The following is a 23,809-nucleotide window of genomic DNA, read 5'->3' on the forward strand; positions in this document are numbered from 1 at the left end:
TCCCATTGGTAAAAGAGAGGTTAAGGCAATGATAAAAAAATAAATGATAAAGAAATGGCAGATCGGGTGGGACTTGGATATTAGTGGAAGAGAATACTACAGAAATATATTAATGCACGGGGTGTGCCTAAAGGAACAGAAGGGAGGAAGTTAACTAGATTGTGGTTTGACTACACAGGGCTAAATATATATATATATATGTGTGTGTGTGTGTGTGTGTGTGTGTGTGTGTGCAACCAAACCCATCATTTTTTTATATAAAGCTATATAATAATCCATACTGTATACTCCGGTACAGTAGGTGGCAGTATGCACCTGACAAGTTATGATCGCAATCCGCCATTAAACCTCAAAGAAGAAGAATAAATAGGTTTTTTTTTTTATTCTCTTTCAGAATCAAGCAAACACATACTTAACACCAATTAGAACATAAACAAAACAAGGGGGATACATATAACAGATATACATCATGGACAGTAAATAAAAAATAAAATAAATAATTACATTTTACAAATGACATTTTTTAATATGAGGGATGTTTTTATACATTTCTTGTTCCTGGAAGTTGAAATCAATGAGTCATAAAATATTTTAAGTTCTTTACAAAATAATTTAAAAGAGGGAGTAATGGACATTATTCTTGCTTTATGTACATGAAACTTCCCAAGAAGAATTATCACCTCCAAAGTGTTATCAACTACATCTGATCCAGTATTACAATTCAAAAAAAAAGGATCAACTGAATTATACCTGAGATGGACTTTCACAAGGTACAGCATAAATAGTTTTCTAATGGGACGCTAGTGTGCATGCGCGTTTAGATGCCATCTATTTTGTATGACAAAGTTCATGGGTGTAATATATTATGTAATGTGTACCAAAAACAATAGTTATTACATTTCGCTGGAAGTACTATTCACAATATATTTACAAAAGGTTTTTTTTGTTTTTTTTTGTTTTTGGTTTTTACCTAACATTTCACTTTGTTTTCAGGACCAAAAGTTCAGTAGACTATTCATCACCTCAAAAGCATTTCAAAAGGTTTTTTCACATGTGACAGATATTTAGATATTCTATATATATATATATATATATATATATAGAGAGAGAGAGAGAGAGAGAGAGAGAGAGAGAGAGAGAGAGAGAGAGAGATAGATAGATAGATAGATAGATAGATAGATAGATAGATAGATAGATAGATAGATAGATAGATAGATATTTTACACGTATTACTTCAACAGGTGTTTAATTAAAGTGGTTCAGTTTCACTTATGCATTTATTATTGGCTGACACAATCTTACTGATATAACGCGGAGAGAAACAACTAATGCAGCGATGAAGAGATTACAGCTCTTGAGCAGATGCAAACATCTAGGACGGGATATTTACAAAAGTGACAGCAGAAAATACAACATGCACTGCGAATATTTCCATAGGGTTGTTGACGTTTTTCGGATTTGTGTTATAAGAAGAAATATTAAGAAGAAAGCAACACGTGTTACTTGTCCAAATGAGATTAACAAGCAACATAACACTGCTTGAATGATCACAACGTATTAAACCATTTCTCAAGCACAAAACTTTGCCCCATTGTGTCTATGATGCGCCAGCGACATCTTGTGGATCAGTGAATCTTTCCCAAGATACATAGGCATGACTTTTAAATGCTTTTACCGTAAGTTTGCTTACACTGACACCACTTTATGTCAGTCTACGAAATTGTGACTCAAAGTTGGAAATAAACTAGGAAAACCCTAGAAGTCAAACATGTTTTGGTAGGTTTTAAAACCAACCTGCTGTATGTTTTCCTCAGGTCCAGATGTAGGTGACTACTTTGGCTACTCCAAGCCAGAATAAACCTGACTGTTCTCGCATACTCTTGCTCAATAAAAATGCAACTTCCCGTTTAGATTTTAAATTTAGAGAAATTCCCTCAAACCCTTTTTATATCTCAGAGAAGCTGTTTGAACTGGAAGAAACCACAGCGTCCAGCCCACAGACATGTCTCAGTGTCTGGACGTGACAAATAGCACCTGTCTTCAGGCGATTGAGTCAAAGCCCTAGTATGGTAAAAATGCAAACTGGACACATAAATGCAGCCAGCTAAAATAACAAGCGTGTCCCATTCACTCACCACAGGACCGAGGCAAATACAATAAACAATCAAATGTTGTGTAACTTCTGAGTGACACTCTGAATTCCAATGCGACTTTTGTTGATATTTTACATCTACTTTTATCTACAGCTTTATTATCACCTTTCAGGATTTTGCTATGACTAAATCCAGCAGTTTTCAGAAAGCTGCCTCCGTGTCTTCTAATACTCGAAACCAAAACAAACACAGCCTCCCCTACTTATTGGAATAGACTCATGCCTAAAATAATGACCTGGACTAATAAACAAACTCCATGAAAGATGTTTCTGTGTACACTAGCTGCATTCCTCCTCGCCCCCTGCGTGAACCTTTTACGAAATGCTCAACAAAGAAGAAACTGTGTTTTGTAAGATGATTTTGCTAGAAACACTGGAAGCATGACTCGGCAAAAATGAACAAATAAATCAATTGTTATGCAATAGAGAAACTTTAGATAGTACAACATCAATAAAACATTGGCACAAATATATAAATGGATGTGTGTGTGTGTGTGTGTGTGTGTGTGTGTGTAAATGATGTGATAAAGTTAGCAGAGATAATGTCCTACAATATCTGGTATTCTGTTAAAATAACTGTTAAAGTTGGCATAACAGGCCTGTTAAATATTAGCAAATCATTTTTCTTTTCAACATAACTCACAAACAAACCTGTTTGGTTGTGTCCAGTCTTGGTTCCCAAATTTACATAATACCACTTGAAAAATACCCTCGTGTATGACAGACCCTTTTGTAAATGCCCCTTTTGACAGAAAATAAGACTGAACTGTAAAATATGTCAATAGTACAATTGCCTTGTCTAGATAGGGTAACAACACACACAAACACACACACAAAAGGACAGAAATTGACCTAGTTATTATTTGAATTGTTACATAATATAATAATATTAAAATATATAGTATTGTATACATTTTTTAAATAATATAATGTATATTTGCAGCGCACAATGTTGTTATCAAATGTTTTTATAAATTAATCATTAAAATAATTAATACTTTATCCAATAAGAAAAATATAAATACAAACGTTTAATCAAACTTTATTATATCGTCTGAATTTCTTTCTCCTGGCACTTATTTAAAAAAGAATGCGTAGTGGTCGGTCGGTATTCCCGACTGAGTTACGTACGCTTGTGCGCGAGACATCCATAGCTCAGCGCGTGCGCTACGTAGCCATCTTGTGTAGAGCAGAGGAAGCGGAGCCGTTAGCTCGAGATCTGCGCTGACAGCTGACACACTGACAAACAAACCGTCACTCTGCTCCCGACAGGAACGGACAGTAAACATGCGTTAATACGTGTCGAGATGTCTGCCCGGTGTGTTTGACGGAGGATGTGTGCTTCTGAAGAAGGGAGAGTTTTGAGGACCGAACGCGCCTCAGAGTCACGTTAAATCCACAGACTGGAGAGAGCGGCCTGACGGAGACTCTCACACCGGGACACGGCCTTCGTTTAGGCCACGGAGAACAGAGAGACAGGCTCGGAAGGATTAAACACCGCTGGAATAAACCTGTCATTGTGTTTGGAGCTTCAGTTTAGAGCAGTGGAAATGCCACGATGAGGGACTCTTGAGTTAGAGTGACGCAAATTACATGACAGTTTCATACACATTGCTTACATTGGAGCTGCGCGCTTCAGTCTGACGTGTTGAGAGCAGAGCAACGCGCTTAAAGCTGTCAAAATGTCTGCAATGACGTCGAAAAAGAAGAGCTGTTTTCAGATCACGAGCGTTACTCAGGCGGCGCAGGTGGCGGCCAACAGCCACACGGACGACACGGAGAGTTTAGAGGACCCTGACGAGCCCAGGACTGAGGACATGTCCCAACCTGGAGATCTCCAGCCGGAGACGTGTGCTGTCAGTTTATCTGATGAATCGCTTCATAACGGAGCTGAAACATCTGGCCAAGATGGTCCCATGTGGACCGTCCCTGGTTCTCGTAGCACAGGTGCTGTTCATATGAACCCAGGAGGGACCGTCTCCTCCCAATCTTCAGGTTCAGCTGCATCACAGACTTCATTGCCTAGCAGTTCTGCCCCAGTAGGTAGTTGCAGTTCCCGTTTCAGGGTCATCAAGCTAGATCATGGCACGGGCGAGCCCATCAAAAGAGGTAGGTGGACTTGCGCTGAGTTTTATGAGCGAGATACGGACTCTTCCTCATCCGCTCGGACTGTGGATAACGTCAAGCACGTTGGCACCACAGACCACGGCGTGGATGCACTGGGAGCCGCGGGAGGTTCGGTGGCCGCTCATGTTGGGCTTTCAGCACCGGCAGCCGAACCACACCCCGACAGCGGTTACATATCTGCCCCGTCGAACCCACCTGTGGAGGCTTCTCAGCAGGGATTAGGCCTCGTGGCCCAGAACCTTAATGGAGATGCCCACGCTCAACATCTCAAATCTCCCAGCATGCCTTCGACAACTCAACCACAGCCATTTTTCCCGGGAACACAGGCACAGAAACCTGTCCAGACTGTTATTCCATCGAATCCGGCCCAGAGCGCCTTAGGGACTTCTCTTCCGGGGGGCGCTCACATGCTCGGATTCGTTCCCCAGCCCGTGGATGGCAGAGGGCTTCCCATCGCCCAGCCGGAGCATGTTCAGGGGCTTTTACATCAGCCGGGCATCAGCACGGCTGTAGGGAGCGTGTCGGCCGCAGCTGTTGTACAGCAGGCACCAGTGCCGCTCATTCAGCCGGGGGTAACCGTGTCTGTCAGCGCCCTCGCCGGGGTCCCTGGTGTGCAAAATGTGCCTGCTGTCATGTCCAGTGCCTCTAATGCCCCCCAGAGCATGCCCAAACAGATGCAGCAGCATCAGCCTCAGGGCGTCCACAGTGGTTCATTAGTAGGACTGGGTGGGCTGATGACCCCTGCTAATTTTAGCCAGCTCTCCTCCAGTGTCACCCAGGCCGTGGAGAACCAGAGGAACCCCGACGGGCTGCTCCAGAGCCACGTGCTCATGGGAACAGATGCCATCAAACCCCTGCAGCTCCACACTCCTGCTGTCCGCAGTCTGTTTGGAATAGCCATTCCCATCGATGGGGACGAGGACAGGTAAACCTCTATTCCTGGTGTTGCTCACTTCGATTAAGTAAAAGATCAAATATGCATTAGGTAAAACTTGTGCAGATAATATTAGCTTTTGAAAGCACGTTACCTTGAAAATATTTCCAGTTGTAGGAATGAATTTTGTTGGGTGAGAGTCAAATTTAGTGTTAAATGTTTTATTACACGAGTTGTTTTTCCACCACTTTTTTCAAAAACAGTGGTGACTCATTTTCACAATAATTGAAAACATAATTAAGGGACGTCCAAACCTGTCTCTGGAGGGCACTGACCTCCGAGTTGATATCCGGTCCTAATTAAACACACCTGAACCAGCTAATCAAGGTCTACAGGATTAATAGAAACTTCCAGGCAAGTGTGTTAAAGTTGGTTTGGAGCGAAACTCCCCGGAGTAGGATTCAACACCCGTCATAAATGTACCATATCTTATTATATATATCTCCATTTTTAATGAAATTAATGTATATGTATAACACTATACGTTCTGTCATACCTTGGCATTAATTGATTTACATATGACTAGTTAATGCTGTTGTGTGGGCGTTTCTAATGCATCGCTAATTTGACTTCTTACTCTATTCTGTCCACTCGTAGCCCCACCATCTATTGGAAAGTCATGAGCCCTATTCGCAGGGGATTAGTATCACCTGGTGACCTCCAGTCATTTGTAATAATTGCGGAGGTTGTCTGTGATCTTAATCCCGTGCGAATCGACCATGTCTGTAATTTGTAAAGTAAAAATCCCCACACAAAATACCTACCATATTTCGCCGAACACGAGGTCCTGTGATTATATTACTCCCGTGCAATCTGGCATGTCTGTGATTTGGCCAGGATTTGGCAGGACCTATATCATTTTTTCAAAGTTTTTGTTTCCTATACAAGTGTTTTGGGTGCTGTCATCATATCGCTACACCATACAATTAACATAAAGAGAAAGCTGAAAAGGTTTTGAGATTAATGTGTTACAAATAAATCAAGCATAAAGCTTGAGATATTATATTTGAACCTGGTGAAATGTAAATGACACCGCGCAAGAAACTATATTAATAACAAAAACAAAAAACCCATTCAAAACCACACAAGGTCCCCAGATAATACTAATCCTGTGCAAATAGGACTATACAAACACTATAGTATATTTAAGTCTACAGAATAGAAAGAAAAAGACTCGTAGTTCTCAAACATTAGTGGTACAAGTTTATATCTAATGTATGTGAACTTGACTTTATAAAATTGCCCTCGACAAGTTGGTTTAATAGTCTCTGCAAACGTGGCTCAGAGATGTGTAGATCTGAGAGGACGTAGTTATTTCCCCTGTCCTTCAAACTTGTGGTTATGATCGTTTCATTGGTAAAGCATTTGGAAATTTTGACACAACTATCTGACTCAAGTGATCTTGTTTTGTTTTGTAGAAAAAAAATCCACATCAAATTTACCCAACGTACTACCCAGTTCCTAAAGATTGTTTTGGTGCTATGTTTCCTCCTCACATGCTTTTCCCCAGAAGCTGAGCTGTTTATTTAGACTGATTAGGTGATGCTAGTGTGTGTTTCTGTCTCGTGATGTGCAGAACTATGCACTAACACTGATAAGGCCTTCAAACCCGTGTAACATCTGCATGATGTTATGCTGTATTTGCATATTGTCTACTCTCAGCAGTTGGTAGGAATCCAAAAAAAATCTGTACATTCTTTGCTGAATACGTGACGACTCCATTCTTGACTCTCTTGGCTTCTGAAGATTGCCCAGAGGCAGACCTGTGACCTTCGCAGATTTAGGTTAAATTGCACTCGTTTGTTGACGTCACAAATATTTTGCCGTCTACATGTAATTAAATTGACGTGAGTCATTTTAAAGACTAAAAAACTTGTTATATGCAAATAAAGCGTCCACTTGCATATTTCAAATAACTTAATGTTCCAAAGTGTCAAATTTTCGATCAGCGTTAATGCATTTTAACAATAGATCTTTAAGTAGAACAACAGCAAAAAAAACACCAAAAACTTAAGTGCAGCTTTCAGATACCTCTTAACATAATCTTTAAATCGTTATACTTTGCTAATGTGCTTCAAACCCCTAGGATTTACCCATTTGTCAGCAAGAAGATTTTTAAGGAAGTGAAAGTCATTTAAAATAGAATAACAGTTTAATATGATCATATATTCTTTTTTTTTGTATTTTAATAAGTACAGTAGTGTACATTGTTTAATTTTTTCTTAAATATATATGTGACTCTGAATTGCAATGTGTTTAGTATGAGTCTGTTTCATATGAGTTTTAATAATATTCCTGAGTAAATGACGCCTTAAGCAAATGTTGAAAAGTAATACACATTTATATTACTGTCCTGATGCTCGCTGCCATACTTGCTTAGCTTCTGCATTTACACAGCCTCAAAAGTTGCTGCTTGCAGGTATATTTATGAATCCTTTTCTGTTTGCCAACATACCGTAAATTACATTTTCAGGATGAGTATTTGGGGTGGAGAATCCCCTCAATGCCTTTACTGAACATGTGACAAACTGTAATGAGGGGGGACGGACTCCTCCCTTAGCAGAAATTGCTAAACTATTACACATAATGACTTCACCTTGGGTTGGAAGATTTTTTATTTTGTGCATTTTTCAGCCAAACGCCGTATTTCTGTGGCTCTATTAAAATCGGTAAGCTTCATATTGAGAGCTATAATACAGATCACACTTTCTGTTTCCATTTTACTTTTAAAGACCAAACTTGTGCCATTTTTTGGATCATTGTTGAAATGAACGTTTGTCCGTTTGGAGACTAAACTGTTTTAGGCCATTTAAACTGAATTTGTTGCATCCATTTTATATATATATATATATATATATATATATATATATATATAAATAATAGGAAAGTACTATTTTAGTTTTCATTCCATATCCATTTTAATAGCTATGGGTTGATTGCACTGGCCGATACCAGTTAGTCTAATCTAGCCATCGGTATTAGTAAAATTCACTATTGCAAAGCTTGAAGGAATAGTTCAGCCAAAATTGAACATTTGCTGAAAATATCTTCACCTTCAGGCCATTTAACATTTCGATGAGTTAGTTTCTTCATCAGATTTGGAGAAATGTAGCATTTTATCACTTGCTCAACAGTGGATGCTCTGCAGTGAATGGGTGCCACCAGAGTCCGAACAGCTGATAAAACCATTGCAATAATCCACACCACTCCAGTCCATCAGTTAAATTAAATTAATTTAATTTATGCATTTAGCAGACGCTTTTATCCAAAGCGACTTGCAGTGCATTCAGGCTATCAAGTTTTACCTATCATGTGTTCCCGGGGAATCAAACCCACAACCTTGTGCTAGATAACGCAAAGCTCTACCACTTGAGCTACAGGAACACTCAGTTAACATCTTGTGAAGTGAACAATGCTGTGTTTGCACGAAACAAATCCATCAAGACATTTTTTAACTACAAAACCTTGCTTCGGGTTATCTTGTCTAAATCAGGAGAGAAATATGCACCGATCAATCAATGTTTTCAAGCAAAAACCATTTAAAAGAAATATTGTGATGTCTTCCTCAGCTGTTCAGACTCTTATTCTGATGGCACCCATTCACTGTAGAGCATCCATTGCTGAGAAACTGATGAAATGATACATTTCTACAAACCTGTTTCCATGCAAAAACAAAACGATCTTGAATGGCCTGAGGATGAGTACATTTAAAATGTAATTTTTTGCGTGAACTATTCCTTTTGGAAAAGACATCTTTTCTCTCACCTTTGAGACTGAGATCTACTCATCAGCGTTTGAGTAGTTAATCTGTTTATACCCAAGATTATTGCATTAACTGAGGATAATGCGAGATGTCTCAGTTCTCCAGCATATTAAATACCCAGGAAATGACCCTTGACAATTTTGACTTTCACTCATCATTTTCTGTTCCCCTTATAAAGGGCTTAAGAAAGAGGAATTGACCTTTTAACAGATATGAAGAAATAAATCAGTTTACTGAAATGAGTTGGTGAAGCGTGGTGAACGCCTCAGGATTTGTGGAGAATGCGTTACAGGGTTCAGACCAGCTTAACTTTGAATACGTTTGAACAGTTACAGACTGCTATTTCTCACTTATGCAATAAAGCACAGCTTTTAAAAGAAAGTTTGTTATCATAGTCCTCTGTTGTTGTAGTTGCTATCTTCCAAGGGTTGTGCAACTACACCTACCTCACTATTATCATCTTTATATTTGTTGATAGATTTTGAAAAATAAGTATAGTCTGATGTTTCTACATGTTTTGTACCTGATTGAGAAACGGCAGTAGCTGAAGTTTGTTTATTTGAAGAGCAGGTGTTCTGCTGATGTTTTATTCCTCACAGTAATGGTTCAGTTGAGTCCCCTCACCTGTGCTCTCACAGTTAGGTATGTCTATGTATTATGCCATCATGTTTTGTAGGGATGTACGATATTGTATTTTTGCCGATATACCGATATACAGATATACCGACAGGTGAGGCCGGTATAAATCCGATATACCGATTTCAGCTCATTTTGACCGATACCGATATATTTTCTTTTGTTTGGAAACAACACCAAGTCTCTCCTGTGCAAAAATTATAAGAAAATATTTACCACTTTGGTTAGTTTTTAACAAGAACTTATTTGTTAGAATAAACAATAATGAAGGTTTTAGAAATGCATTGAAGCTTTGAAAATAACTATAAATAAGCTATCGCTGCATTCCACCCCCCCAGAAAAATCCAGTACTAACCATAACATTTTATTTTAAGATTTAACATTTATAGATAGTCTAAAGCAAAAGAGTTCTTTCAGAGTTTGATTTGTTTAAAAAATAAAATAAAACGGATTACACATTAATGAATAAACCCATATATATAAAATTATTTAATTTACAAGAGTCTTGTTTGTGATTTTTTTATTTTATTTTATCATAAATGTTTACATTATCACACACCAAAAGCGTCATTCTGTACCTGCTTTCACAGATTAAATGCAGTGATCCAAAAGAGTGAGTCTAGTCATCATTCAGACAAAACTTTAATTTAAGAAAGAGCCATGCTGTTGACTTGATCTAATCGCTAGTACACCCTGAGCACATGTGATTTAACATATACCTCTTATCGGCAAGAAATATCGGGATAATTTTTTCATATCGGGCCGATGCCGATATTTACATTTAAAGCTATTATCGGCCGATTCCGATATCAGTCTGATAATATCGTTCATCCCTAAGGTTCTGGAAGACTTGACCTTACGGTTGAGCATGTAACTCACTCATAAAGGCTTCACTGCATTATATGAAGCTGAAACATTGTTCTTTTAACATCGGTTTTTAACAGACTAGTCTTAGGACCCAAATCTCCAGAAGGTTGAAGCATAATAAAACCTCAAAGATTACTTTTGAAATTACTTTGCATTTAGAGATTTGTTTAGGTTTTTTTTTAGAAAGAAACTGTCATGTCATGTCATGTCATGACACGCATTAATTCCAGATATGAGGAAATGTTGTTGCTGATAAAACACATTTTAAATTAGTCGAACACTTCCTCTATTTGTATCTCTGTCCATTTCAAGTGAATTTAAGTTGTACTTTGTAATCACTCATTGATCACAACGGCTCGCAAACTTACGAAATCCCCGGAAAACCTTCAAGCAGGCATTCTTCAGATTTTGATAGAGCAAAATAAATAGAACTAAAATTGAACTACATTTTTTTTTTATATATAGACAATTGGATCGTAGTAAAAGGAATTTAATTTTTTATTTATTTGTTTTACATCACATTTCTGTCAACATTTTTAAGAAAAGTTATGAGTCAAATGTATAAACAACAATATTAAAGAGGTCATATGATGCTGCTAAAAAGAACGTTATTTTGTGTATTTGGTGCAATGCAATGTATTTATGCAGTTTAAGGCTAAAAAAAAACATTATTTTCCACATAATGTACATTATTGTTTCTCCTCAATGCCCCACCTTTCTGAAACGTGCCATTTTTTACAAAGCTCATCAGTCTGAAAAGCGAGGTGTGCTCTGATTGGCCAGCTCTCCAGCGCATTGTGATTGGCTGAATATCTTGAGTGTGTGATGGAAATGTTATGGCACTTAACATGTTGTGATGTGTGTTCCGGCACAACAAGACAAAACCAATGAAACCCATTACTATTTCGAGGCATTTTGTTGCATCCAGCGGGGACATAATTACTGATTATAATGACTTATGCTGTCTTTTTAATGCGTGGAGTTGCGTATTGCGCTGCGTAAACATAAAACCATCTCTTGCATTTTTGATCAGAGAAATAACAAGCCTTCTCTACACTGACTAATCATTGGCAAATTATTTTTTGAGAGCATCTTTCTATGATATTATAGACACTTTGTTTTAATTTTAGTTGATAGTAGACATCCTGACATATAATTAAGAGTATTTGTGGTGCCCTCTTCTTTGAATGCTCTGTTTCTATAGATTCATTGTTATTAGAGCTCTACAGCTCTGTGTACAGAAACCTGTTTCTGGGTAATCCTCTGCCAGCTTCACGTCCTTAGGGCAATTCCATTTGTCAGTCGTCATCTTTTAGTGGAATCTTGAAAGAATATTTCCACCAAGTGTTTGTCTTACGCACCATTTATCCATTTAGGGTACCATTTTCGATATATATTTTTCCTTTTTTTGACCGAATTCATGCAACCATTTGTTTAAGAGTTATGCTATCATGGAAAGTTTTCACAAGAAATTCTGTAGAAAGATTTGCAGATTCCATCAATGTTTGGTGGCTGAAAGTTTTGCAAGTGTACACTTTTTTTGGAGGAGGGAGGGGGGGTGGTCCTTTTGGGGACAATTAGAGTGTAGTACACTCAGCTCCATTTTGATTAATAATGAATATAAGTTATACTTTTTTTAATGCTTTAGATTTATAATTCAACATATGTTTTGAATCTAAACATCTAAAAGTAATAGTTCACTCAAAAATGAAAATGTCCTCACTCTCAGGCCATCCAAGATGTAGATGAGTTTGTTTCTTCATTAGTGTCTCACCAATGGATGTTCTGCAGTGAATGGGTGCCGTCAGAATGAGAGCCCAAACAGCTGATAAAAACATCACAATAATCCACAAGTAATCCACACCAATCCAGTCCATCTGTTAAAGGGATAGTTCACTTTGAAACAAAATGTTGGTATGTTTTAGCTTACCTCAAGGGCATCCAAGATGTAGGTGTCTTTGTTTCCGCAGTAGTTTCAATTTTGGATTTCAGACAGTGCAGATTGGTGGCATATCGTGTGGTAAACAGTAAACAATGAGTGACGTACACGAGCGAGAGATCACTTCTGTTGATTTCCGAGCTTGCACAGACTAAGCCAGTACGCGCACACGTCACACAACAGGAAGCACACGCACCCTCAGATCACTTGGACTTGGATGTGTATAGGAGGTAAAAACTACATAAATACTGTTCGTTTTCTCACACAAACCACTCATTTCGTGTCTTAGGTCATCAATGTACTAATGTACTTATGATGGGGAATTGTTTAATTTGGACTCCTCTGTGCATGCTCTTTGAGGTGGTGACCATAGACCTCCACTATATGAGTGACAGACAAGAACTGTTTGACCTAAAAATATCAAAATTGAAACTACTGCGGAAACAAAGACACCTACATCGAGGTCAGCTAAAACATACCAACATTTAATTTCAAATTGAACTATCCCTTTAACATCTGGAGAAGACAAAAGCTGCATGTTTGTATGAAACAAATCCATCATTAGACGTTTTTAACCTCAAAACCTTTTTTTGATGCTTTAGATTTATAATTCATGACATTTTATTATTATTATTAACAAGAAACGAGGTCAGGGCAATTCTACGGAAGCATGTTTCCTCCACTAAACAAAAAATTATCTAACAATTCTGACTAATTTTATCTCATGCAAGTCTGAGAAAAAGGTCAGAACTAGCGAGTTGAAAAGTCAGAATTGTGGGGTAAACAAGTCAAAATTGTGAGATTTTTGGAAATGGGTGTTCCATCCAATGAAGCCTCATAAAAAATAATTAAAAAGTCAAGTCACAAAGTCAAGTCAAGTCATTGCTGGCCACAGGATAATGGTCACTTTGTAACATTCACTGGGTTGCATGATCAACCAAAGAAATCGCATGATTCTTTTTTAGGTAAACTTGGTTTAAAATCAATGCGATCATCTGTGTCTCACACTCAGCAGTTGTTCCGACTTTTCCTATTGGCATATATTCATTCTGAACTCAGTGATTTTTCACTGTACATATGAATGGCCATTCAACTTGGTCTCGAAAGCCCTATAAGGCATCACATCAGCTTTGTTTTGGTCTTTCCTTCCAAGCCTTGGACATTATATTTTAATACCTTATTCATATTTCTCTCTCTCTCTCTTTCTTTCTTTTATCTGCAAGGAACCCCTCCATGGCTTTCTATCAGGCCTTCCCAAACGGCAGGTCAAAGGTCATCAGTGATGGGTATGATCACTGTGTGTGTGTGTGTTATAGTGCACTCTTGGCAGCCGTGAGTGTGCATGGAGTGATCATGGCATCTAACATCCATAACAAGTAGCAATCTTACAAATGGACTCTTTTCACATGCTGATGATGCTTTTACACATTTATGCATTTATTAGCATTGAAAATCTGTAGCAGTTTACTTAACTTTGACTACTTCTGAGAAACCTTGAAATGTGAAAAGGGTCCATTGTTGACTCTTTTGGCTTGGGCATGTTTTAAGGGCACTCACACACTAGAGCAAATACTGACTGAGAGGATGTGTTTGAAGGGTTTAGATAGACCTGGGTCAGTTAGAGGTCTAGCAGACTGGAGTTAAAGTTACAGTTAAAGAAATATTAATTTTTGAAGATATTTGAATACTAGTCCATATTGCGATTAGAGTGAAGTGTACTGACTTACCTTTGATTAATTCATTCAAAATTTGGCGAATTCCGTGACATTCCGCATTATACATTCCATTTTTATGATTGGATTCCGCAATTCCGTGCTTCTCGCATCCTGGAAATCATAGGGCTTTACTCATTGTCATGTTCTAGGGGTGTTATACATGTTTTATGCCTTTAATGTTGTGGCACTTTTTCTCTGTGGTATCAAATATCCAAATTTTCCGAGGTATCGTATCGAAATGATAAATTCCAGTATTGTGACAACACTAATCCACAGTTGATCATTCATGGTCCTACAGAGCCACTTTCTTGCAGGACTGTAAACTTCCTAATATAATACGACCTATATGGCAAATTACCCATATATTATATATCAGATTTTGAATATGTTCGGTATTTTAAGGCGAGTTTAGAATACATTTCATTTGTCACACATCTACTAAGAATGAGCTGCATGATTCTGTGCAAGTTTGGGGTGTTCTGAACAACTCTAAAGATCAAGTTAACATATATAGAAAGTATCTGATTAAAACGTGTAGTTTGTAGAACCATTTCTTCTTGATCAAAATGTCCATTAGAGGTGTTTTTCATGTGGCTTTGCATGAGTACATTGAGTACTAGTTTACTTAAACCTCAGAGGCAGATTATGATTATGACTGAAAATTCGGTAGCTGTTGAACAAAGGGAGGGTTGCACTGACGGTGAGCCAGAAGAATTTAACATGACTGTGTACATAACTCTTTTGGAAAGGATGGTATTCATGTCAAGAGCAGATTTGTAATATTTGCTACATGTTTGCTCCTGTCAGCACTGAAGCACAGTGTTGACAGCTGTCAAACCTAATATAAATGACTGATTTCTAATGCTGTGACTCACACTGGTATGCCTAAAGATTTGCATAATTTGGTCTAATTGTTATGACGAACTGTAGTAACTTTCAAATGAACATTTTAGCCTTTTTTTTCCAGAACCATAAAACAATTAAACGGCTTGGCTGGTGGTTTCTGCACTTTAAGCATAAGAATGATTGTGATAGATCATTAGGACAGTTGCGTGTTCAACGCTTGTTCATAGTCTGAAAGCTCTCTAGGGCAGATAAGAAAACTTGTGCTTCTTATTTGACTATTAGTCCCACTCTTTTATTTCCATCCAAAGGCTCCAGGGCTTTTAGTTACAGGCAGAATTCCATGGAAATACTTTAGTTTGAGAAAATTTGCATGGCTTTTTGTCTTTTTAAGTACAAATGCATTGGTATTTTGGTAGAATTAGTTGTTAGATTAATGATACCGATAATAATAAAGTGAGATGATCCAAATGTGTGTAAATGTGGAATAGTAGAGGGATGTATTTCCAATAAGCCTGGCTAGAAAGAAAGTCATACTGGTCGGGAACAAGAATTGAGTAAATAATGACCGAATTTTTATTGTTGACCAAACCTGCATTTTTTTGTAAAGATGTCCTTACAAATTCAGATTACCAAATCTGTTGGCTTTCACAGTTAATTGAATTTGGTATACTTTTTTTTTTTTATCCCCCTAGCAAACTGACTGACTAAATCAAGCACAATGTTGAGCACATGGAAGTCAGGGTTGTGTAATGGATTCCTGTGTTTTGGATTATAATGAAGAAAAAAGCAGAGCGAAGATTACAAACCAGCTTCTATTCATTTGTCAAAGTAGACCAAGAAGCTGCTTATCCAACATGTGAAGTTCAGTTATGTGTTTACATCCACAAATAGCCAGACAAACATGGGAAATATATATAATGCCTATGATGACTAAAATGACTAAAGAGCCCTTCCAAGGGGCCATATTCTTGTAATGAAGTATCATTTCCACACTGGATGTTTGCCATTTGCGGTGTTGACTGGTTGAGTGTACGAGTAATTGGTCACAAGCTAAAGTCTAACATTAGATTGATTCATTAAAGTGTTTTCATATCGTGTAGTCTGAGACTCATCAGCGTTCTCTGTAAAACAGTGAATGCTTGCAGATTTAAAGAGGCCGTTCCACTAAGCTACAGCTTGAACTCTGCCAAGCTCAACCAATTCATTAACGAGATCTCTCAAGACTCTGAACTTGTTTACAACTAATGGGTGTTGAGGATGAAACACTCATGACTCTGATTAGGAGCTGAAGGAACTACGTGAACTTTACCGGCTTTACATCGAAGATACCCTCTTAACGACAGTTACGCCATATCAGACTCATTCACTTGGGACTTTTTGCATTCCTCTGTTTTTTCTTATGTAATCATGCACTAAACCGAGTTGCTTGACCATTGCACATACGCTTTGCAGCATATTCCAAAGCCTCTCATCGATTAATTAGATAGAAGAAGAGACAGAAGTCGTCGTAATTCACTGAAAATCTTGACATCCGCTCTAGTTCGCCATGAGAGAATACATACAAATCATTATTATGAGTCAAATCCTTTTCCAAATCCAAATGTGCGGTGTTAAAACTTGTCGGTCACCATGGTGTTGAAACAACAACCTAATCATAAGAACGAAAAAAATGGTATCATGTCTCCAGGTAAAGCCTGGATACCTTGTGAGTTCGAAAGAATTTTCTGTGCGTGTTCCTCTCCGCATCTTTAATTACTAATACAGGTAATTTTCTTGAGAACTGAGCTTCCCATGTGTGGGTGATTTTACTGCAAGGAGGACGTTTGAGTTGGAATAGACTGTTTTATGTTAGTCACAATGCCGTGTAAATAGGTTTGATGTCATGCGTCTAAATTGCTGAGATTGGAGTAATGCGATATTTTTAGGCCAACTGTTGTGAACAAATATTGCAACATGACTTCACCACTTACAGCTGGTCCAACTCTGTTTGTTTAACTTCATGAGTTTCAATCGTCAAAGTTTTTTCCATATTTTAACATCTTTTTAATACTTTTTTTTTTTCACACTTTTTTTTTTTTTTTTGCAGGACATACTTTTGTTAATCTTGACATTTCCTTTATTATTGAAAGATCAGAATCTCTGTTCCAAGTTAAGGAGCTGCCTTTCTTGCCAAGAGTTAGCTTGTTATATCAGCAAATTGCACTGAATTTAGACCAAGATATTGTTTCCTAGTAGATTTAACTCTGGATCCTGTGGAAATGGTGCCTCCAGAATCTAGCCAGTCTTTCTTAGAGGTCCCATTTGGGTAAACAGTTCTGTATTCAGCAAGTAATATATATATATATATATATATATATATATATATATATAGACTAACATGCACTATTCTGATGCTTGCAGCCTTTATACTTGAATATAAACAATTAAGAGGCTCTTCATACTGACAACATCTGAATCAGTGAAAGAGGGAACTGCTTTTAATGCGAACACATTCATGAAGTTGGGCTTTACACCTGATCACCATCCATTAAATGGAAGAATCTTGTAGTCTGGGATTTGACCGCACTTTTTGTTGTTTAGTGCCTGGAGCAGTGCGTTAGTTGTGCAGATTGTGAAATCGAAAGACTTGATGTGGTTTGGGATACACCTGTGTTCTGCGACGACGTGTCTGTTTGCATGTACAGGTTTGTGTGATGTGCCTGCGGTCCCGGTCCTGGTCCCTGTGATGTATCCCAGAAAAAAAGACTAAAGATTGTTTTTGTGACCACTGATACCAAAATTCAATTGGAGGCTGGTGACTCTTTGCGCTCACCAACCTTGTGCATGTTAACCATTTATATAATTAGTCAAAACAGATCTGCCTTTACTTCATGAACATATGGGTTTAATATAAAAACACTACTAGTCAAAAGTTTGGAATAATTAAGATTTAAAACTTTTTCTCTCATTCATTTCTTCGTTCAGAAATATAACTACAATTTAAAATAAAGAATTTAAAAAAAATCTCAATATATTTTAAATTAAATGCATATGTCTGTTATGAATTTCCAGCATCGTGACCCGTTTTGTGTGTGTGTGTCACATGATTCTTCAGAAGTCACTCCTACTAGTCAAATAATGTGTTTTCTAAACCTTCATGACTACTTCCCACTGTAAAGTGTTCTCTTTGAATGTACTGAAAGCTCGTCTGGTTTCAAAACGAGGAGGCACAATTCAGATGTTGTGTTTATCGACTGCTCTAAAAATACAAGCGCGTGCACGAGCTCTCTGCTGTGTGGCCCCGCCTCCCGGTCGACGTCACTCTTGGCCACGCCCCCCGCGAGGGCACAGATTCCTTAAATCCCGAGGAGCGCCGCTGTACAGTATGAAAGGCTCACTGATCATCAGCATGCGATCCAAGATGACTTACTGTCTGCCGTGCTCCCCGGGGTCCTCTCCGACATACTCCGGGAGATTACTGCCCTACCGAGCGAGGTGCAGGTAAACAGGCGCTTTTATTAATCAGAGAGAACTGGGTCTATGTGATATTATTATTCTATCAGATTCGAGACTGGATGTGTTGGGAACAGCCTGTGACGAAGACACGCGCGTCACGTACGCCGCGCGAAGGACTATCAATACATTAATAACTTTATTGTAGGCTACTTTACAGGTCACACGTCTATACTAAAACACTTCTGCGTGCAAGGTGTTTATTAAACGAAAGTGAACTTGATTTATGGTTAGTTTCCGTTAAAGTCTCGGTTGTTTTGATCGTATAAACAGGCGTTATTGCGCAACGAGCAGGACACAACTCGAAAACCATTACTCTTGAACTTTCCCCAAAATATCAGCGACCACGACACAAGTGAGACCCGACGGTCACTGAAGGGTAGCACGAACTAACAGTATCAAAGAATGCGTAAAGTTCCTCGGTTTCTGTTTATTATGGCGAATTGCGCTTGATATTTTGCTCAGTCTGTTGGTAGTTTTATTTATTTATTTATTTATTTTGCAATAGTATCATACATCTTCAAAACTTAAATATGCATGCACAGGTTCTGAATATTTTTCCTAATGCGTAATGGAAAATGATGTTATTTCTGTCTTATCTCGGAGCTGTCAACACGTGTGTGATTTGACATGATATGTGCTGATAAGCCCAACAAGGAAATGTAATCTAAAGTCCCCATTGTGAATAACTGCAGACGGATGATGTGTGATTCAGAAGAGATTATGTAACTGTCTTCCTCAGAAGAGATCTCGGTGTAAACTCTCTCTCTCTCTCTCTCTCTCTCTCTCTGCAGTGCCTCTGGCGCCAGTGCTGTGGCCATCGATAACAAAATAGAGCAAGCCATGGTGAGTGTTTAAAAAAACAAAACACTTTTTTATCATGTTAATTTATTGTTGATGCTGACATCACCTTAAACTAAATCACTACTACTATGCAATTGTCTAAATAAAACATTCTTGAAAAGAAATCGTTGTTAAGCAAAAATGCGTCTGACATGATTCACTATGAATGTTTCTCGCCATAATCCTAGCCACTGAAGTAAAGCCTCCGAAACGTTTATCTGACAAGCGCTGTGCTCCCCTCCCCAGGATCTTGTGAAGAGCCATTTGATGTACGCGGTGCGTGAGGAAGTGGAGGTCCTGAAGGAGCAGATCAAGGAGCTGTACGAGAGGAACTCTCTCCTGGAGAGAGAGAACGCAGTATTAAAGTCTCTGGCCAACACGGAGCAGCTGACCCAGCTCAGCACTTCACCCCCACAGACGCCGCTCAGCACCGTCCTGCAGGGAGGAGGCACACTCGTGACCCTGCCCCCGCATCCCAACGTGTCCACGGCGTGAACACACGCATCAACAAACCAAAACATGACCATCTGCTACGGAGATTTTGGTTTCCAGTGGAGTTTTCCTCTTGTGGAGAGCCATGCTTCTGGTCTTCCCCAGTATTAGACGCTCATCATCTCTGGAGAGAGCAGGACTGGCTCTGTGATGGGTGCCGTCGCTCTCGGAGGGCACGGGCTGCTGGCTGGCCGAATGAGTTCAGTAGAGGAGTGAAGATTAGCAGGACGCTCGTCCCAGGCCAAGCCAAACACGTGGAGCGCTCCAGCAGGAGTCCCTTCGGCTCTTTAGTTTCACTGTCTGCATATATTTATTAGAGGGCTGCTATTTTCATAATGTAAATGAACAATGTAACAGAGATCTATTATATATATATATATAGAGAGAGAGAGAGAAAGAGAGATATAAAGAACCATTGTTTTGGTTTCTGAGATGTTAGATTCTTGTTTGACAAGGCAATGATGTCCCCGTGGCACAGATCCAACACTAAAAGTGATTCGGTGGGATGTCTGATAGAGTCCTGTGTGGTCTGGGGTTGAATGTAAAGAGTGTACAGGTGAGCAGCATTAATAAAGGATTGCTCTTTGGGATTTAATTAACTACACTTTCCCTGAGTACTTCAATTCTGATACATTTTGTATTTTTAACTGGGGATGGAGGTGTGAATTAGTTGTAACCAAAGAAAAAAAGCGGTGTGTTTTGTATATCGTGTATTTTCTTGTTTGTATGCACGTTTGCGCTTTTTTTTTTTTTTTAATTCTTTGTCACCTTTTGTTTCTGATTGCCATGTGTCCAGCGTGATCTATCAGACTGTTTTCTTACCTCATGTGTTTTGTTTGTCATAATTTAAGCAGTCTGTGAACGATGTTTGATTATGGACGGTGAAGGGTGATTTTTGGAATAACGTAAAAGAGCCAATTGTTTTCATTTACGTGGTGTTAAAAAACGTGATTTACAGATTAATGTTAATCACATTACAGAAAATGTTCGAAATAAATGGCGATTTATATTTGCAGTGTTCACAGATGTCATGTGTAGGGCATGTACTCTGTTTTAATGTCTTTCGTGCCTCTTTTACCAGAGATGCAGTGATCTGGTTGATTTTCTGCCCTGTTTGAGCCAAACAGAAATCTTGTACAATCACTGTACATCAGTCTGAACTTTTTAGGTCTGCTTGTTTATCTTTTTTCTTTTTTTTGGTTGTCGTTGAAGGAAATGTAGTATACAAGCAGAATGCATTGTACTTGATCACTGAGCCTTTCTGAAAATACCCTTTTAATGTGCCATTTGGAAAAAAATATTAGTTTTCTGTCAGAAATAAATTACTGTTCAATTGAGAACTGAAGCATTTTAACTGTGTCTATATTATTGTGCATAACTCACACAAGTTTTTTTTTAAAGCATTAAGCAGGACGTGTGGATCACTGTTGCCATCTACTGGCCATTTCTCTACTTGCAATTAGAGCTAAAACCATCGAATTACAAAAGAAATATATAACTTTTTAGCTTGTTTAGTTTAGTAGAACTGTGTTTATATTAAAAAGTATATATTATATTGTAAAATGAATCCAAACGAAATGAAATGCACCAAATAAAAAAACATCTGTTCATAGATATTGTTTTAAATACAATTTAAATTTAATTAGTAATTAATACAAATGAAACATAATAAATAAAATCTAAAACTGAATGAAAAAAAAGAAATACAACAAAACAAAAGTTTTTCTATTTAAATGTAATTAACAATGACAATAAACGTATTATAACAAATAAAATATATAAATAAATATTTTGTTTTAAATACATTAAATAACGAATAACTAACTTAAATGAAATGCAATAAATAAATAAAAAACATGCAACATAAATGAAATCTAAAATTATAAAATAACAACGGTACAGTAGTTGGTGATTTCCCGTCTTTATAAATGACTTAATATTTCATCTAATGTATCAAAACATATGTTATTGGGGAAGTAATTAGTGCTGCACTGTAAAAGATAGGAATGACCATGTGACTCTTATTTGAGAAAACAACCCGCTTCCGCTCTCTGAGGACTGCGCTTCCGGCAGAGAGCGCATTATCTCCGTCTTCACGCTCGCTTGTCTTGTTATGGTGCGGGACACACCTTCAGCCTGTCCGGAGCGTCTCTGAGGCTCAGTAGATCTGATCTGGAGATGGAGATGGAGATATCTGAGGAGGCGGAAGACGGAGAGCGCAGGTACAGAATAAACACGACACTCCTGAGTTTGACAGCTGTAGTCTGGGGGATTATTGCGCTCTATCAAACAGTTTTAGTACCTCATACTTTTATACATGTGTATTTAAGAACATTCAAATGATAGATATAGATACTAACAACATTGTTTGCTGAGACGGTTATCAACTGCAGCTTTCATATCGAGTTCGCCGGCTAGTGCGTTTATGGTAAAGACTACTACAGTAAAGCCTTAGCTAATGAATATTAATTATGTCAAGGGACGCTTTCCCGTCGAAGCGTATCATCCGATTGGCTGAACTGCATATATTAATATGTAAGCAAGAGAATCAGCCAATAGGAGACTCGGCGCTCGCGGAAGTGTTCAGTGACGTCATGAATATTCATGAGATTCTCCCTCGCCATAGTGAGAGCAGCGTTCATCCAGCAGATCAACAGCCATACAGTAAACCTCAGCTGTAACCACGTGCTCACGTTCAGCCGTTAAACAGCAGTGACGTAGGCGCGAAAGTGAATTTTAAGCCGTTAGTTTGTTACAAGACTCATAACTGCGCAGTTTGGTCAATGCTAGTAGCGTCAGTATTTATTATACTTCGACACTTTATATTTAAGTGTAAAATTGATGTCTTGTTTTGAGTTTAATGGAGTGTAAACTACAAGTTGACACTCAGTACAGTTTCCTCAGAGGTGAACCCTGTGTGTTGTGAATGTATTGTGAGGGCGGTTGACTCGTGTCTTCTTCAGATGGGAACTCTGGAAGCTTCTGTCCAGCCTGAAGACGACTGTAGAGGGGCTGCTGTCCACCAACAACCCCAACGTGTGGTCCCGCTACGGGGGTCTGCAGCGCCTGCACAAGGACATGAACAACGTCCTGGGCCACGGCCTCAGACACGAGCAGGTGTGCAGGAGCACCAGGACAGTCCCTCGGGGCTCTCCATGAGCCAAAACAACAGCCTGATGGACCAGGAACTATCAGACTCTGTGGCTAATGGGTTTTTTAAAGCTTCTTTGTTTTACTTTCTATATCGAACATGGCCTTTCCATCAAAGAAAGTATTGTATTAGTTTATAGATTAATCCCAAAACTTTAAAGAGATCACAAACGGGCTTTTTAATTATTTTATACTGTTGTCTGAGGTCCGCTTATGACGCTCCCGTGGTTTTTATGTTTTTATACAATAAGTAATAGGCTATTTTCTTCGAGAAACGCTGTTTTTTTTTTACAAGCGGCAACCTCACGCTCTCGTGAAGCCAACACGGAAGTGACTAAAACTGTAATTCATCGACTGGCCGCTTGAGGCTGGCTGCAATAGCGAGTCAGTCCCATAGACTCCCCATGTTAAAAAGCACAACTTTACAGCAGAAAAAAAAAACACGTTTACAGCCTGGTGCAAAAATGATTTTGGTCTAAATAGCTAATTTTGCCATTCATGACAACTGTGAGGGGGGTGATTTTTATTTTATTTTTTATAACTCCTATAACTAAAATTATATTAAGCCTTAAAGTTCTGCTTGAGTGACAGGTGGTTTGCCGCTGCTGTCTCCGCTGTCGAGCTAGGTGGGCGTGGCTTCAGCAACCAGCTCCCCCCTTTTTGCCTATTTTTGATTACCCCAGAGTGACGTGCGGTGATGCGCTGCCAAGATGGCGATGGCCCGCTCCGCCCACTTTTGGTTTCAAAAACTCTCTTCAGAAACCTATGGGTGACGTCACAGACACTATGTCCATGTTTTTATACAGTCTATGGGTTTTTATGACCGAGCCACATCGAAGACTCGGAACTAAAT

General features: G+C 38.6%; 2 protein-coding genes across 6 annotated transcripts in view; both read left to right on the forward strand.

Moving 5' to 3' along the window:
* Nucleotides 1-3,321: 3,321 nt before the first annotated feature.
* Nucleotides 3,322-21,160, forward strand: LOC113065164 (TSC22 domain family protein 2-like). Of its 2 annotated transcripts, XM_026236392.1 has the most exons (4): nt 3,322-5,204; nt 13,642-13,704; nt 19,266-19,317; nt 19,561-21,160. In XM_026236392.1, exons 1-4 carry the CDS (start codon nt 3,835-3,837, stop codon nt 19,807-19,809), a joined length of 1,734 nt encoding a protein of 577 aa, XP_026092177.1. In that variant the 5' UTR covers nt 3,322-3,834; the 3' UTR covers nt 19,810-21,160. The 2 variants fall into 2 exon arrangements, with proteins under 2 accessions (XP_026092177.1, XP_026092178.1); XM_026236393.1 differs by lacking the exon at nt 13,642-13,704.
* Nucleotides 21,161-21,835: 675 nt separating this feature from the next.
* LOC113065166 (run domain Beclin-1-interacting and cysteine-rich domain-containing protein-like) overlaps nt 21,836-23,809 on the forward strand; it is a 42,430-nt gene continuing 40,456 nt past the window's right edge. For 2 of the 4 annotated variants that reach the window (XM_026236394.1, XM_026236397.1), the window contains exons 1-2: nt 21,837-22,028; nt 22,770-22,923. In XM_026236394.1, the coding sequence (XP_026092179.1) occupies nt 21,985-22,028; nt 22,770-22,923 (198 nt within the window). In that variant the 5' untranslated portion in view covers nt 21,837-21,984. Of the gene's footprint in view, nt 22,029-22,769; nt 22,924-23,809 lie in introns of all 4 variants that reach the window. The other 2 variants (XM_026236395.1, XM_026236396.1) reach the window with 2 other exon arrangements.

The sequence above is a fragment of the Carassius auratus genome, chromosome 47 (assembly GCF_003368295.1).
Source record: "Carassius auratus strain Wakin chromosome 47, ASM336829v1, whole genome shotgun sequence".
In the NCBI taxonomy this organism is placed as follows: Eukaryota; Metazoa; Chordata; class Actinopteri; order Cypriniformes; family Cyprinidae; genus Carassius; species Carassius auratus.